The following is a 17,917-nucleotide window of genomic DNA, read 5'->3' on the forward strand; positions in this document are numbered from 1 at the left end:
TAAAACTATTTTGGGCTATAAATCACTATTTATATATATATATTATATTTAAATATATTTTTGATGGAGTTTGTAAATTATTGGAGTGTATTTGTGTGTTATTTGGCTCTTGGTAATGATTTATAGGATAATTTGCTATTTTTGGCAAATCTTGTTATAATTGGCATTTTTTGAATTTTTGGCATTTGCGATCGCACACGAAGGGTTCGTTGTATTACTTGGATAGCGGTCTTTACGGACTTCAAAACTCCTTGGTCTTTTGAGTTTCGATTCATTGTTCTTCACATTATTAAGGTAAGATACCTTAACTGAACTTATAGAGTGCATGTTTAGGCACTAATTGTATAAGCATGATGTTGCATTGAATATCTAAATGAATTGCAAATACAAGTTATGCTCACACACTTCACTTAGTTGTGGATATCTAGGACTCTTGTGATTGTAGTTCGGAGATCATGCTTGTCATGATTGTAGTTAGCGGAATATGGAGTGTGTTTGTTGCAAGTACACCTGTGTGTGAGTTTGAATGCATGTGCACTTATGAATGTATAATATGTACGCAATGTGTGTCATCATTACTTTGGTTTGCGCATACTATGTTGCTTTGTGTGTTTGTATGAATTTGATACATGGTGCACATATAACTACTATGAATATGTATAAGTCGTGTTCGATGTATACTGTGGATGTTATATATATTATCTTGTCATATGATGGACTCATTTATTCTTTTATAGAACAATGCATGCGAACTTGTATGTCTTGTTTGCTTGAGAAATATATGTGTATGATGTACGGTAGGATGGTTAATGAGATTTTGACTAACCCTTATGCAATTATATCTAAGGTGTTATATCAATTCATGTGGTGAAAAATGCATGACTTTTATCGTGTGTGCAAATCTCGAACTACGTAGGAGTTATATATGTTGAGGTTTAGTTGCTTCGTATTATGAAATGTGCATGTTCACGTATGTATGCATAGAGCTCATGTTTTGTTTACGCATGCTTCGAGGTTCAATTTACGAAGTGCAATGTTCTTTGTGGCGATGATATGATGCGTAGGATAATATGCTTATGTATGATATCATTTAAATGTCATGTGAAATGAAATTATGAATGCATGTGCTAAATGTTTAAGTTCAATAGTGAACTTTGGTTCATGAAGCCTTATTGGTTAAATGTATGATTTTATAATTTTAATGTCATATGAAGTGATGTATGATGTGATGCTTTGATTGTATACATGCTTATGCCCGTGTTGATGGCTATCGACCTTGAGAGTGGTCAATTGTATTGATGCATATATCACAATAATTTTCACTGGATAAGGTACCCGTTGAGGAACTGTTCCCAAAGGATTCTTTGTGAGTGTATGCATGATCAGATCAGGTAATCGGACTAGAACGGTAAGTCTCTGTGAGGAAGTGCATTGTCCAAGAGCGGGTAGCCCGCGAAGACGGCATATTCCTGTGAGGAAGTGCATTGTCCAAGACCAGACAGACCATCCGTCTAAGGCGGTAACTCCTTGTGAGGTTGTACATTTCCCAGACCAGGTGATCCGGCGTGGATTTTGTAAATCTTTATTATGAATAAATGAAATGTTATGATGAATTGTGATGATCTTTTGAGTTGATTGAGATAGCCAGTTATGAATCTATAGATTTGACTTTTCTATTATAACATGATTATATATTGAACTCAGATATGATAATCAGATCTTTATTGATTTTAGATCTTGATATGAGGTTATTATTGTGACGCTTATGTTAACGTATAGGTGAATGACACATCACGCCTACAAATGACTAGTTTTGACTTATTAGGTGAATGATACATCACGCCTACATAGTTTTATTGCAAATGATTGCATTATGATTGTCTGAGTAAATATATGACACCTATGTATCATGATTGACGTGTATCATGAATATCTAACTAAATTACTTATAAGGTATCTGTGTGTGTTTCACGTTGAAATGGTTAAATGTGATTTGACTTATTGTTTATAAGAATTATGAATGCATATCAAAATGATGCAATGATTTGAATGTCTCAGATGCATATATATATATATATATATATATATATATGCGATGACTTGTATGACTTGAATGCATATAGATATTGCTTTATTACGTGAGTTAAGGTTGAATAGAATATTAAGTGATGAAATGCTTTTAAATGCTTTATGTTCGAATGCTTGAAATGAATGACTCATAAGACGTTCCCTTGTCTATCATTTGACGATTGATGAATAATATATATTTACCTTTAAATGTTTGATATGTTTTCTTTAAGTTTGAGTTTGGGTTGCTTTACCAGACTTTAGCGAGTCTGACCCCGTTTTATGGGGAACAGGTAATGCAAGTAAAGTATGATGAGTAGTTGGAGCGAAGGGTTGGTCGAGCTGCATCCTCGAGGGTTCACTCTTACCTTGCGATCTTGCTATTCATGATCTTTTCGTTTTAAGTACTTGATCATGTAGAGACTGAAGTATTTTTTCATACTCTGATTTGAAATGAAATTAAAACTCTTCATATTTCAGTCTTATATTGTACGTGGTTTGAAATGTTTATATCTCGTACATTTTGATTTGATTTCTTCTTGCATAGCCAGCTTCCAGCGATTATCAAGTTCTGCCTGCTGATAGTTCAGAGGAATAGTTTCAGCAGATAAGGCTGAAATAAAGGACTTCATCTGATTTTCAATTCTGACATTGGAGACAAAATGAGATATGGAATATAAGGTACATTGTCGTGTCCCCCTTCGTAGAGCAATAGGCCTGTTATCATCATCATGAAGATCATTATTGTCAGTAGAACTTACCTCAGGGGAAGAAGAAGATGAAGGCACTTGCGGAGGTGGAGCTCTACGCACATATACCAATGGAGGATTATGAAATCTGGAAGAGGATGAAGTTTGGTTCAGTAATGAGGGCATGGATTCCAAGGGAAAAGGAGGTATAGGTAATGGAAAAGACTCAGCTGGATCAACCTGCAGTGGGGAACCGATACTAGAGTAATATGGAGTGGATTCCAAGAAAGATACATCCGCACTAATATACTCTCGGCGAGAATTAGGATCATAACATCGATATCCCTTTTTATTTTTGGGATAACCAATAAATATGAATTTTGTAGCTTGAGCAGCTAATTTATCACGGTCAGGGCCAAATTTGTGTACAAAACAAACACATCCAAATATTTTGGGAGAGAAAGAGAAGAGTGGGGTATTGGGTTTTAGGATATGTAATGGAATTTGATCACCCACGGAAGAAGAAGGCATGCGGTTGATCAGATAACAAGCAGTGGTAATCGCATCACCCCAGTATAACGCAGGAACATTAGATTGAATCATAATGGTCCGAGCAACATCAAGCAGGTGCCTATGTTTTCGCTCAGCCACCCCATTTTGTTGAGAAGAATAGGCACAAGAAGTTTGAGGTTGAATGCCATGATCTTGGTAAAATTGTAACAGAACTTTTGATTTAAACTCAAGAGCATTATCAGTGCAAACAATCTTGACAATAGATTCAAACTGAGTTTTTATTTCAAGAATTAAGGATCTGATAATACTTGAAACTTTAGACTGTTCTTTTATTAGAAACACCCATGACAACTTAGAGAAGTCATCAACAATAACAAGATAGTATCGACACTGAGTCCTAGTAGGAATCTTACTAGGACCCCATACATCTGCATGAAGAAGTTCAAAAACTTTCTGACTCTGACTCGAAGGGAACGAGCTTCGATGATGCTTGCCCAGTTGACATGCTTCACACTGAAATGATGTGGTGGAAGGAATTTGAGGAAAGACCGAACGAAGCTTTGACAATGAAGGGTGACCAAGACGACGATGCCACTGAACAGGACTGAATGAATGTTCAACGACAGCATGAACATTACCCATTGGATGATGTAGGTAGTAAACTCCATTTGCTTCATAGCCTCCACCAATCTTCTTCCCCGTTAGCAATTCCTGAAAATGACAACCCATCGGATCAAATATTACTCTATAGTTTTGTTCTTTTATAATGCAACTAACAGAGAGTAAGCTTTGAGGAAAGTTTGGAGCATGGTTGCCAGTTGAGGAAGCGGGAGCGGGAAGCGATACGGGAAGCGAGGCACTTTCAAAATTTTAAGAAGTGGGGAAGCGTGGGACCACTTAGGACCGATTCGGGAAGTGTCTCGGAAGCGACTTAGGAAGCGTCTTGGAAGCGACCTAGGAAGCGTCTCGGAAGCGAGGGGGAAGCGAAAAAAATAAAAATAAAAATAAAAAATACAAAAAAATTGAAAAAAAAAACAGGGGAAGCGAGGGGGAAGCGAGGAGGAAGCGTGGGGGAAGCGAGGGAGAAGCGTGATGGGAAGCGCGCTTCCCATTAAAGAGAAGCGCGTCCCCCATTAAAGGGAAACACGTCCCCCATTAAAGGGAAACACGCTTCCCAAAAAAGGGGGACGCTTCCCCCACGCTTCGGAAGCGCGCCGTTTCGCGCTTCCGAAGCGCGCTTCGGGGAAACACGCTTCCCCTTTTAGCTAGGCGCTTCCGGTAACCCTGGTTTGGAGCATGAAGAACATTTTGCAACTGTAATGAGGAGGATATAGAAATATTTCCCTGACCAACAACCGGGGAGGAACTCCCATCGGCTAATGAGACTCCTCGATGAGCATTAATATCCTTTAGATCTGAAAAAACAAGAGAATTTCCACACAAATGTCTGGATGCACCAGAGTCAATAATCCACTTATTGTCAGTTGGATATAGATGATTTCCTGTTGAATAGGCAACACCAGCTACAGGAGGGGTGGAACTCACAGGACGAAGAGCTATTAGCTCATCATATTCAGCACGACTGAGGGTGATACTACTTTCACTTGCAAAGATATTTTCCTGTACCTTTGTTGCCTCAAAAGTAGTAACATTTGCTTTTGGAGCATATGAATTTGATGAAGAAGAGGTTGGCCGGCCATGTTTATCCCAGCACCGATCTTCTAAATGTCCAGATTTTCCACAAAATTTACATTGAAGCTTTCTTCTGCCTCCCATACCTCGTCCACGACCTCGTCCTTTGATATTCTGAATATTTCCACGCCCATAACCAGAGGAGACACAGGCTGTGATTATGGAAGAGATATTGCAAGTCTACTCAGGCGATTGTATGCATCAGCAAAAGTAGGTACATCTGATCCAGTCAACATTTGGACTTTTGCAACAGAGAATTCTGAAGATAAGCCTGTAAGAAACCGAGCAACCATAGTCTGTTCTTGATGATCCTTCTGCTTCGAACAACAAAGAGGCCTGTGAGCATTGAGTCTTTCAAACGCAGCTTTTACTGATGCATAATACTGGGCCAAGGTCTGATCTCCCTGCTGTAAATTATATATCTCCTGTTCGACTTGCAGGATACGACTCACATTAGTCTCTTGTAAATATGTATCTCTAAGATTATCCCACATCTGTTTGGCTGTATTATAATAAATTAAACCATCTGCAATATGAGTTTCGACACTATTCATGATCCATGACATAACTATGTCATTATCTTCATCCCAGGTCACATATTTTCCCACTTTTTCAGTGGGTTCTTCTTCCAACAAGATATGTTTTCTACGATGTTCAGATACCGACATCATGAATGTTCTGGACCACCTGGCATAGTTAGTTTCATTCAACCTTACAGAAGATCCGTACGAAAAGGGATTGGCAAATGCCTTATACTCTCCAATATTTTCCAATTTGGAATCACATTTCGAAGTTTCAGCCATACTGAAGATATACTTTTGTTTCAGCAGAGATAAAAAATCTGGAAAGACTTCAATCAACACAGGGAATAGCGTGTGTTGCACTCACACGACAACCAGCAGCTGTTCACACACACAAAACCACGACAGTAAGAAACAACAACCCACAACAAGCATAATTTCCCAACACAGCAGGGAATCAAGCCTGCAGTTTCCACGACAGTAGTGAACAACAACCCACACACATGAATAATAGTACCAATTTTTTTTCAGCACAGCAGGGAGTCACGACCAACATAACTCTGCATATGCATAAACTGAATCATAACAGAGGCTGCTCCCAGACATATAGAGCTCGACAGTCATATCTCAATCACCAGCACAGCACAAGTGCGATTGCTGTTTCTCCCAAATAACAGGAAGTCAGGACAAAAAAAAACTCGACAAGAAGATTGCTGCCAAAGCCCAAACATCAGGATATTACGGCCATAAAACTTGGCAATCAAAACATCATGATAGGAAATCATGGCAGGGATATCACGACAACAAGGAATCACTGTAGGGATATCACGGCAACAGGAATCACGGCAGGGATATCACGGCAACAGGGATCACGACAACAAGGATATCACGACAACAGGGATATCATGGCAACAGGAATCACGACAGGGATATCATGACAACAGGGAATCACGACAGGGATATCACGACAACAGGAATCACGACAACAGGGAATCACGACAACAGAAAAAAACAGGAAACGAGGAGCACGCATTCTGTTCCCTTAGATCTGATGACAGATCTGGGCCATGACCTTGGTCAAAACCTAGATCTGTTATCAGATCTTACACAGAAACATAAACAACTGACCTGAATTTTTTTTTTCTCGTTGGTGTAGAGAGAAACTCGGCAACAGTTTGATCACGATCGATGCTCTGATACCATGTAGAATGATGCACCACACCCTAGAGAGAGAGAGAGACGGCTGCACATGTAGAGAAACTCGTTAATTAACATTAGGGCTCTCTCTATGTTAAATAGAGAGAGGCCAAAATAATAAATTACATCTAAGTCCCTTATTTAATAAAACTTTCAAATAACCTCCAAACTAAGAAGGTTTAAACTTAAACCACCTACTCTCAACAATATATATATTGATATATGTATTTTGACATCATGATCAAGGGCTCACGAAATTGTGTTGTGATAATAAGTGCAATATATATTTCCAAGAATCACACTTTTCATGTGCGCACAAAGCATATTGAGATGGACTGCCACTATGTTAGAGAAGAATATCTAAAGAAAGTCATATATCTACCTTATGTAACATCAGAATATCAACTAGCTGACTTTTTTACTAAGGCGCTCTGTTTTCCTATATTCATTTTTCTTCTTGGCGAACTTTCGGTCATTACACCGTAAGTTTGAGGGGGGATGTTAAAATGTCTCTTATATATATATATATATATATATAGAGAGAGAGAGAGAGAGAGAGAGAGAGAGATACATATATATCTCATATATATGTCTATATATCTATATACATATATATAAATATATATATTTAATTCTTGTAATACCCACTAGGGGTAAAACTGTCTTTTCTCAGTTTCACACATATTCTTTTTGGATATGCTTTATTCATTTTTGTATATCTTTATTTTTTCTTTTTTATTTTTAACTTTTTGCCTTTTAGGCATTGAGGAGCCCACCATATAGACATTGGGCCCCTCCAACGTCTATATGGGGGAGCCCCTCCTTGGGTCCTCGTGAGTGTATAAATAAGGGGTTACTCCTTTTGTAAATCTATTCTTTTGTAAGGCTCTCTCACTCATTTAATAAAATATTTCTTTATTTTTATGCCTTTGTGCATGTGTACTCTTTTGTGAATGCTCATTTTGTGCCTTTGTGCACATACTTCCTATTGAGAATCTAGTTCCTTTCTTCACGTAGCCTTTTTGAAGATATTTTTACAACATTATCATTGTCATCCATGTTTACAAGCACTAAGAAAGATAATAGAAGGTCGAGAGGGAGAAGAAAGAAAGAGGAGACAAGAAAGAATTACGAGCACTCCACCATAAAGAGAGTACCTCCAATGAAAAGCATGAACACGTGAACTCCACCACCAAGAGAGCACCTTCAATGAAGAGCACAAGCACATGAGCACTCTACCACCAAGAGGACATAACAATCTCACAAGCACGTAAGTGAATTTGCAAAAGAGACTTATCTCTTCAAAACCTTGAGTGACACACTTCCCAATGCACCAACAAATCAGCTTGATCTTCAAGCTCTAATACCATGAAAGGAAATAAGATCCTTCGAAAATGTTCATCAAGAACAACAATATGGACACTCAAAAGAGTTCCACCAAAGCACCAAGAGAACACACACAAGCCACAAGATGGGCTCACACTTTACCCACTAAAGGGGCAAACAAGAGAGATAAAAATAATATTTTATTGATCCATGCTCATGCAAGAAGCATACATTAGAGAGGGGGTTTCACCCTTATTTATATAAAAGAGAAGGGCTTACATGGGAGAGGAACCATAGAGTCGTTGGGAGTCCAACGACTCTATGGTTGACTAGTCAACCTTTTGTTGACCAGTCAAAAGCCAACAAAAAATTTAAAAAACGACTAACTAAATTAGCCTAGTTATACACAAATATATATATATATATATATATACTTATATGTATATTTACATTTTTAACATCCTTGAATCTCATGATTGTTTTCCTGTCCTTTATTTTAGTTTTTTCAGTCACCATGCCACAGTGTCATGCTTCTTTGTCATGCATGATTTACTTTTTTCTATTTTTCTTGAGATTAATTTTGTTTTATTATTTTGATGCATATTCTTTTTTTTTTTCTGTTTTGTAACTTCATTTCACTTCATACTAATCATGTTTGTCTATCTCCTATTTTGAATTGGATTGCATTTTTGTTGCTCTTTATCATCACAGGTCATGGAGTTGATTATGGAGAACCCTATTGAAGATCTTGGTTTTATTTCATCATTGCAAGACAGTGATTCTTTTTCAGACAAATCACAGGTTCGCAGCTGCCTTCTCTGCCATTTCTTTTCATTTTTCAATTGAGAGCATGTGGTATGCTATATACATGAAATCTAGTATTGTATTTGCATACATGGCCATTAGTTTGATGATATGCATTTCATGATTGTGACTAACTGCTCTAAGAATGTGCCTGGGGTGCGATTATGTTTAATAGCAGTGCCTTACTAGAATGCAGCCTTGTCCACTCCTAATTGCAAATAGATTTGAAACCCTTGTGTGGAGATACAATGTGAAAGAAAAAATCCAATAATTTCCTTAACAAGGGAGTATAACCTTGTAGAGTATCAAAAGAGGAGTAGAATAGCTTTTTCTCTAACTCTTATATGCAGACTATTTCATATGTTTGTAGGTGAAATATAGAGTAGAGAAGCAGTAAAATTGTTATAAGACATTAAATGGGAGAGGAACATGTAAAGAATTATACATGTCATCAACACATTAGAGAACTGTCAGAGTGTATGAATAACATTGATTCTGCTGATGCTAATACAAAGCTGGCTCGCTTGCCTAGGATGCACACCAGTGAAGGATTTTAGCTGGGATAACCCCCTCATGGGGGATTTGAAACTGGCATGTTTTAGTTAGCATTGCACGACTCTACTGTTCATCAGATGTATTGAGTTCTGGTCTTTATCCTTGATACCCGCATTAGTATTTTTTTTTAAAATGTTTGCAGTTTCCTGTCAGCATATACTTCAGTTTTATTCGATCTAAATATTCTCAGATGAAACTGCAATGAAGTTTGTGTTAACTTGTATAGATATACAAAATTACAAATGTATATGTATTTATATTTTAATATGTATATACATTATGCATATATGTGTTGATAACTTGATATATATATGTGTGTGTGTATATATATATATATGTATATATATATATATTCTTTAGATTTCTATGTATTTTTCTATATATATATATATATATATTCTTTAGATTTCTATGTATTTTTCTTTCTCTTTTTAATAGGTCATGCCTATGGGGAAAGTTTTGTCTTTTACTTTTCTTGTAATAAGCCATGCCCATTAGGGGCATTTTTTAATTTTTTATTTACTTTATTTTATTTTGAATCTGTTCTAGCCGACGAGACTTGTAACGACGACCCCAACTCATACCCCTTGAAAATGCGGATTTTTTTTAGATCAATTGCGAAAATCTTCTCAGAAATCCGGGGCCTTTACAGTTCCAGTCTCAATTGGATAAAACAACCAACCACAATAGAGCTTACAAATATCATCCATACTAAACCAAACCTTTATTGAATAATAAGTGATAAGTCTAAAGACAATTGCATAATTGAAGAATTCAGAATGCAATAACAAGTAAAAAAAAAAAAAGGAAATAAAAGAAGAGCCACGCTGTCCATCTGTGATCTGTCTAGTAAGTGCCTGACACCCGTAACTCCCCTATAAGCCAGTCGCTTCACTGATCACCTGCGGTTGTGAAAAACTATAGAAGTAGGGTGTCAGAACCGAAATCCTGAGCACATGTACTTCTAATGAAATAAGTGAGCTAAATAACACAGATAAGATTTCATGCAATAGTTCAGAGGAATGTATTTATGATATTTACATAATTCAATTAAACATTCATGCAACAGAGAACATTTATTAAGCATGAATAAATATTAATCAGTAACAGAGATCACAATTTAAGTAAGCAGGACATTTAACATGCATTAGAAATTAGACATCATGCATCCACCAACATGTAACAATTAATGAAACAGGTAAAATGTGCATGTTCTAATGCATGACAAGATTATGCATGATTTATGTGCAATGCATGAACACATTATTATCTTTTCTTAAGGTTTTCTTTCCATATGCATGTCCTCTTAAATGCATATAATTTAAGTTTCTCTTTTAATTACCGTTGTCCGTGGATACACCAAACGGATACAATTTCTCGAGGTCAAGTTAGGTTCCTAGGGTAACTTAACACACAAGTTGTATTTTATTACTGAGTTTCAAACTTAACCCTCGACCGAATCACCTTCGGAATATTAGACCTCCACATTTAATGTCGGGACACTAAAGACCTTCACATCCAATAGTGCCACTTTCTTGGTATACCAAAACAACAGCTGTGTCGAACACACCACCGTTAGGTAAATTGTCGGACACTTCCTAAAACCGTGGTTAATAAAAAAACCCTCAATATCGGGTTCAGGGGTCAAAGTAAAGCACTCAAAGTTTTTGTATCCTCGTGGTCCCCCAAAACTGAACCTCTAAGATGCCCTTTCTTTCGATGGGAGATCTTAGTTCATATATTACACTGTTCTTATTTATTTTCTTTTTATTAAAAGCCAATTATTAAGTTCTGCAATTTAATATGCAAAAGCAAGGCAACAACTCGCATCTACCCCTGCGAGAATCCCGCCCATGGAAACACATAGAACAGTGTGAACATAATGCAATAAAAATAAATATGATTTTTGCGATGCAAAATTTGAGATGATTAAAGAAAGCTTAAACAAAAGCTCGGGCTTACCAAGCCCATGATGATTCATTTCGATCATCGATGCACCATACGCAAAAACCATAACAACATGCCATATCCGAAAATAAATCACATGCTTTCTAAGTACACATCCATATTTGCATGTTTCAACTATGCGCGAGAGGCAAGAATATTTAGAAGTATTCTTATATTCAATTCACATGATAGTGACACATACACACTTTCATGTAACGCACATATTCAGTCCATTGTATGCTTTCATTCATCATGCATAAATATGACAAATATATGTTTTCATTTAATGCATTTACTCATGGCGAATAAATGTTTTCCATTCACATATTTACATCACATGCAAAACTTTTATTCATGAATCTCTTCACTCAGCTGACTACTTGTGCAACTATATTTCAGATTTGTACGTATTCACAAGATACCTATGTAGCTAGCATTGCAATAGGACATTGATCATGCATCATTAGTTAATCACAGGCATGTGAAAAATTCAATTCTAGCATGCACACAGCTGAAACCTTCATAATGGCAAAGATCTGAAAACATACCAAGACAGCACATAATACAAAAATCTGAAAATTTACTCTTCGCCAAACCAGGCTGAGTCAGCCCAGTTGACCCTGTCGGCTGGGTCTGACAGCATATGCACAAGCCCAATTCGGGCTTGTGTGCACATACTGTCAGGGCATGCTGACAGCCCAAATATATATATATATATATATATATATATATATATATATATATATATATATATATGCTTAACTCTCCCTTTTTTTTCTAAGGACATGACCCACAAAGCTCGGCCTGTCAGGCCAGCCGAACTGGGTTCGGTTGGCATGACAGCCAGCCTACAGAAAAAGGAAAAACTCTTTTTTTTTAAGGCACTGTCAGCACCCAGCCGACTGAGTCGGCTGGGCCTGGCAAGGCACAGCAGAGGACAGGCTGAGCCTGCGCATCACCTGCCAGAGTCTGGCAGTCAGCTGAATATCACTCGGCTGGCTGCCAGCCGACCTATGCCCCAAAAACACATTTTTTTTTTGTTACCATGACCCAGCCGACTGGGTCGGCTGGGTCTGGCCTGCAGCCAACCCACCCAGCCGACCCAGTCGGCTGGGCCAATCCCTCACCCTAGCTGACCCAGTCGGCTGGGCTGACTGCTTCAGGGACTCAACCGACTATAGGTCGGCTGGCCGAGCAGTAACCCTAAACAACAATATACCTCTTTTTTTTTGCAAGCACTATACAAAATCATAGGCATGAAAAGCAAAGTTTAGACAACATTAGATTTGTACCAGCATACTTTTACTTACACATTTTCTGAAGAAAAAAAATACATGCATACACCACGATTTCAACACATAGTTTCATGCATTTGTTCAGTGACTCAGTCCATGACATGATTCACCCGTAGAAATCGATTCCCACAACAACTAGGCAATAAACGGATGCACATGCATTACTTAAAAATTCTGTTTCAATGCAGAAATAAATATGCACAAAATTTTTGTTTTTGAAGAAGGAAAAGAGTGAAAACGCATGCATGGAAAGGGATCCATAGATCCTCTTTCGTATATTTTAGAGTGATCATATAGATCTACTCTTTAGTATGAGAATCGAATCAGCATTTGATTTCTCACCTAGATTCAAGAGAAGACCCGTACCTTTGATAAGAATCGAAAAATAAAGAAAATCAAATGTGGAAAAGGTGTTGTTGGAGAAGAGGAACCCTCTTCCTATTCTTCTTCCTCCTTTTTCCTCTCTTTCCTCTCCTCCCCTTTCTCTCTCTCTCTTTCTCCTCTTTCTCTTTTTTCTCTCTCTCTCTCTCTCTCTCTCTTTTTCTCTAAGTAAAGAATGGGAGAGGGGGTGATGCCCCCCATTTCTCCAGCTCTCTCTCTAAGAGAGAGTTCCCGAAAGGTGGAACTCTCCCACTCTAGTTTCCTAATTTTTCGAAATACTACCAAATGTTGACTTTTCCACAATTGGTAGTTTTTCTAACTTTTTAAAGCTTTTAAAACTCTATTTAAGTAAGTATGAGGGCTCTCTCTTAAGGAGTCTTACTCAGCCCTAAACCAAAATTCGGAATTAATATTATTTAATTAATTAATTAAAAATATCTAAAAACTTTCACAAATAACCAAATTAACCCTAAAGGCTTCTTAACTATAGTAAAACCCAAATTAAGGCTTTATACTGAATTTAAAGCTGGAAAAACATTGGGCATGAATTTGAATTTGGATCCGGATCCAAGATCCAAACCCATACCCAAAACAGAGATGGATCAAGACCTGGATCCAATCCAGATTTAAGTAGGACCTAAATAGAACCCAAATCCATAAAAATTCAGATCCTAGGCCTTGGATCCAATCCGATCCAACTCCAGATCCATTTCAACAAACTGTGCAATTTTTAGAAAAACACGATTTTCGGGCCAACCGGGACTCAAATTCAGAAAAGTAAAATATCATCACGCTCAAAATTTTGAGACACATCCAACGATATATTACACGAATACCAAATTCTGAATTTTGCCCGAAAATAACCCGAATTTTGCTCGAATTTCGCTTGAATTTAAAGGTCGAATTTAAAACTCTTTCTCACACTTCGTTTGGCTCGCCTCGACCTTGTCGATGAGACCTGGGTCAAGCCCAGACCCAAAGATTTCAGTCTAATAATTGAGCCTCAAACAATTTTTCTCTCAGACTTAGCCAAATTTTCGTCAAAATTATAAAATGACTAAGTACTAAAATACGCGATATTACAAGACTAGTCCAATGGCTAGTTGGACCATCTCTCTTGCTTCCTCATTTCTCTATTTATATGGGGTCTCTCCCATGTATTTTGTATGCTTGCCTTAAGCATTTTAAGTGTGAATGAATTATTATTTTTTATCTTGTGCTCTCTTGTGTGCTATTGTGAGTGTGCCCTTGTGGCCTTGTATTTGCCCTTTAGTGGCTAGTGTATTGCCTTTGTGGCTTTATGCATGTGCACTTTCTTGTATAATCTTATTAGCATTGTGATTGTTTTTATGTTTGTGTTTCATGGCATGGTATGAGAGCCTTGGGCTCTTGTCTTCTAATCTTACTCGTGGTTTGAGCTTCCTGGTTTGTAATTGCCAAAAGTGTAACAATCCCAAACACCCTTGGAAGTTTATAATTTTTTTTTAAAACGAATACATGTTTTTAAATCACTGCAGAAAGACAACCATGGATGTGGGAAAAATTACAAATTTCATATCCACCAAACCAACATCCATTCCAAAATATAAATTTATTCCGTCCATAAATTTAAATTGAATGTATTTAACTTAATAATCCAATTTAAAATTCAATAAGTTCCAAAAATAGTCAACTCTTATAGCAGTTAGAATCCTGACCACCATATCATAAATCATCGTCCTCTCCAGCAAGCCGGTCCCACCATTACATTGCTCAGCTAAGACTTAAGCCTCAACACCCGAAAAAGAAAGCCTTAAATCATAATTCCCAATTAATACAGTCTTGCAATATACACTAATTAATTTCAGGTAACCGAAAATCACATGTTACATAAACCAATGTTGATGCATGAATCAATGCAGCTTTCACGAGTGGATTTTTAATTTAATTTTCAATCATTGCTTTTGAATGCATGTCCATACTTAATGCAACACATTTAAGTTTCATCTTGCATAAAACCTGCGGATATTAAAAATGAGTCAAAATCCTGAGGTTCAAGGCAGTACCCAGATTGTATCTTAATCATACATTTGTATTTTAATAACTGGGTCCCACACCTGTCCCTCGACCAATGTCAAAAATCATCATCCTAAGTTGGAACATTAAGAATCATCATCTAATGTCAGGACAACAAGGGCATCATCACCCTTCGACGCCACTTTTCTTGGTATACCAATAACTGCAGTTGAGTCAGATAACACCACCTCCAGGCAAAGTAGTGGAAGCAGAGTTGCCAGTCGAGGAAGCGAGAAGCGGAAGCAAGAAGCAAGAAGCAAGAAGCAAGAAGCAAGAAGCAAGAAGCAAGAAGCAAGAAGCAGACACTTTCAAAATTTTAGGAAGCGGGAAGCATGGGACGACTTAAAAGCGAACCAAGAATCGTCTTGGAAGCGACCTATGAAGCGAACCAAAAGTGACCTAGGAAGCGAGGGGCGTTAAAAATATATATGTATGTATGTATTTTTTTGTTTTATCCAAAATACCTGATATGGGTATTTTGGTCTTTTCACATGTAATATAAGGTATTTTAAAACAACTTATTTTGGGTTTTTTTTCTTTATTTTATTATTTTCTCCCTTTTTAGGATCATTGGGGACCCCACAAAGGGAGTCGTTGGGGTCCCCAAATGTCATAAATATGACCGTTGGGGCTCCCCAACGACTCCTTTATGGGGAGCCTCAATGCTCCTTCTGTCTCTCTTTTGCTTTGCATATAAAGGGGTGCTTCTCCTCACATTATGGAGTTGTTCTCTCACCTCTTCTCAATAATATTGATTCTTTTTGGCCTTTTGGCATTTTCCCTTAGTGGGTTTATGTATTTGCACTTTATGTGCTTGTGATTTCTCCTTAGTGGGTTTCCGTATTTGCACTTTATGTGCTTATGATTTCTTGTCCATTATTGGACCTTCAAGTGTTATCACTTGTTATTTGTATTTTCGCCTATTTCCTTACATGGTATCAAAGCGAGGTTGAGATCAGGCTAAATTTGTTTTTTGATACATCGAAAAATGTGCCATTCAGAATTTGAAAAGGAGGTGAAGCTCTCTTGCAATTCCTATTCAAACTCTTGTGAGATTGTGATCGCGTAAAAGGTCGGTGGCGGAGTAGTCGTTATGTCTCCTTTCTTCTCTTCTTCTTGGATTGGATTCAAGAAAAATATTTACGCGGTATGTGTCTTACATTTTTTAAGTATTTCTTGTGTTATTTAGTTCATGCATTAAACATAAAAAAATACTTATTCTCTTCATCGCTATATATATATCTATATTTTTATGTTATTTTTTAAAATAAAACTAAAAAATAAAAACAAATGTATGTTTTGAAATCATGTGTATGTTTTGAAATCTTTAAATGGTATTTTAATCATCGTTGAACTTGTTTTCTTATCATTTTTGGTTATTTTTTTGAGCAAACTAGATATGTGTGTCTTGAAATCATGTTTGAGTCTTAAATTTCTCAAAAACTTGCTTTAATATATGTGTATATATATATATGTTTGAGCATGTATTGTTGGCCTTAGTTGGTTCGTTTGAATAAATCATAATTATAAAAGTCTATCATGTTCGTATAGGTACATATCTTAAAATAATTTGATATTTCAAAATAACGATGTATTTCACAAAGTATAATTTTACTTGAACTTGAGTGTAATATTTCAAACTAAACTTGTGTGTATAACAATAGTGATGATATTACGTATCTCATGGAATTATCTTACATGCCTTGCATATGATTTAAATATTGTGTTGCATACTTGGCAGGCATGTGTGTTCATGTTTAAAACTCTTTACTCATTGTATACTTAAAATATAAATTTTTATATGATGCCTTTAGTTCCTTAAATCTATCACTTGCATATATGCTTAAATTTGTTCATATGCATGTCTTTTGTATGAGATATGTGGCTTTAAGTTATTTAGATTATTGCATATACATGAGTTCTTTTTGATATCTTTGTGATAATGTATGCACTTGTTTTTTCGTATGGTTCTTTGAGAATCTCTATATATGCTTTGGTTCTTTTTAATGACATTGATTGTCTCGTAGTAGACTTGTGATTTAAATCTAAATAGCTTCTTTCTAGATCACGTATATTGTTTTTATCTTCTCTTTGAGAGTCATTGGATCCTTTGTATGCGATATGCCTTAGTGCACTTATTTCTTGATTGATGTATTCATGAATTCATTTTTGAAGAATTGCTTATAATAAGCATGATTCTTATTTGCTTACTTAAGATCGTAAAAATTGTCATGGGACATATCGTTGGACTTATGATTGCACTACATTCATTCTAAGATTTTATCTTCTTTATTGAAGTTTTAAACTTGGAACTCTATATTTTCAAATCAGTTCTTTTTATGAACTAGATTGAGCTATCTCTTTATATAGCTTGCTTATGTTAACAGTGCTTATAATTGCATAAGCATATGAGTTCAAGTTTTTCATCTATCATTATTGGATTTGATTTGAAACATGCTTTTCAAATCGGTATTTGAACTCACTTGTTTGAAAAATGATTTCTGTGAGTATTTATTGCCTTTTTATGACATTTGTGTTATCCATCACAAACTTTTATATGATGCATCAATCTTCTTGGCCTTATTATTATTGAATCAGAGATGTCTGTTGGGGTGAGTTGTGTACACCTCGTTTTATGTCATTTTAGATTATCAACTTATAGTTTGACTATAACTGACAGTTATGTGATCTCTAATTGAAAGTGTATTGAATTATTCATTTGTTTTTGGCCATTGTTTTTATTATAAATGTTTTTAATTATATGTATCTATGACTATCTATTTTTTGAAACCATAATGTTTCAAAATGTGGTTAAAATTGATATTGATTGCATTAGTGTGTTTCCATTACAAGCCTTCTTACCTCGGGTGTATTC

General features: G+C 36.4%; 1 protein-coding gene across 1 annotated transcript in view; it reads left to right on the top strand.

The window, feature by feature from the left end:
* The window catches only part of SHOC1 (shortage in chiasmata 1), a 105,364-nt gene that overhangs the window by 23,085 nt on the left and 64,362 nt on the right, over window positions 1-17,917 (top strand). Inside the window, exon 5 of the mRNA XM_089986956.1 lies at window positions 8,717-8,806. Coding sequence (XP_089843082.1) covers window positions 8,717-8,806 — 90 coding nt within the window. The remainder of the gene's footprint in view (window positions 1-8,716; window positions 8,807-17,917) is intronic.

Source organism: Nuphar pumila, chromosome 2, assembly GCF_984573655.1.
Source record: "Nuphar pumila chromosome 2, dmNupPumi1.hap1.1, whole genome shotgun sequence".
Taxonomy (NCBI): domain Eukaryota; kingdom Viridiplantae; phylum Streptophyta; class Magnoliopsida; order Nymphaeales; family Nymphaeaceae; genus Nuphar; species Nuphar pumila.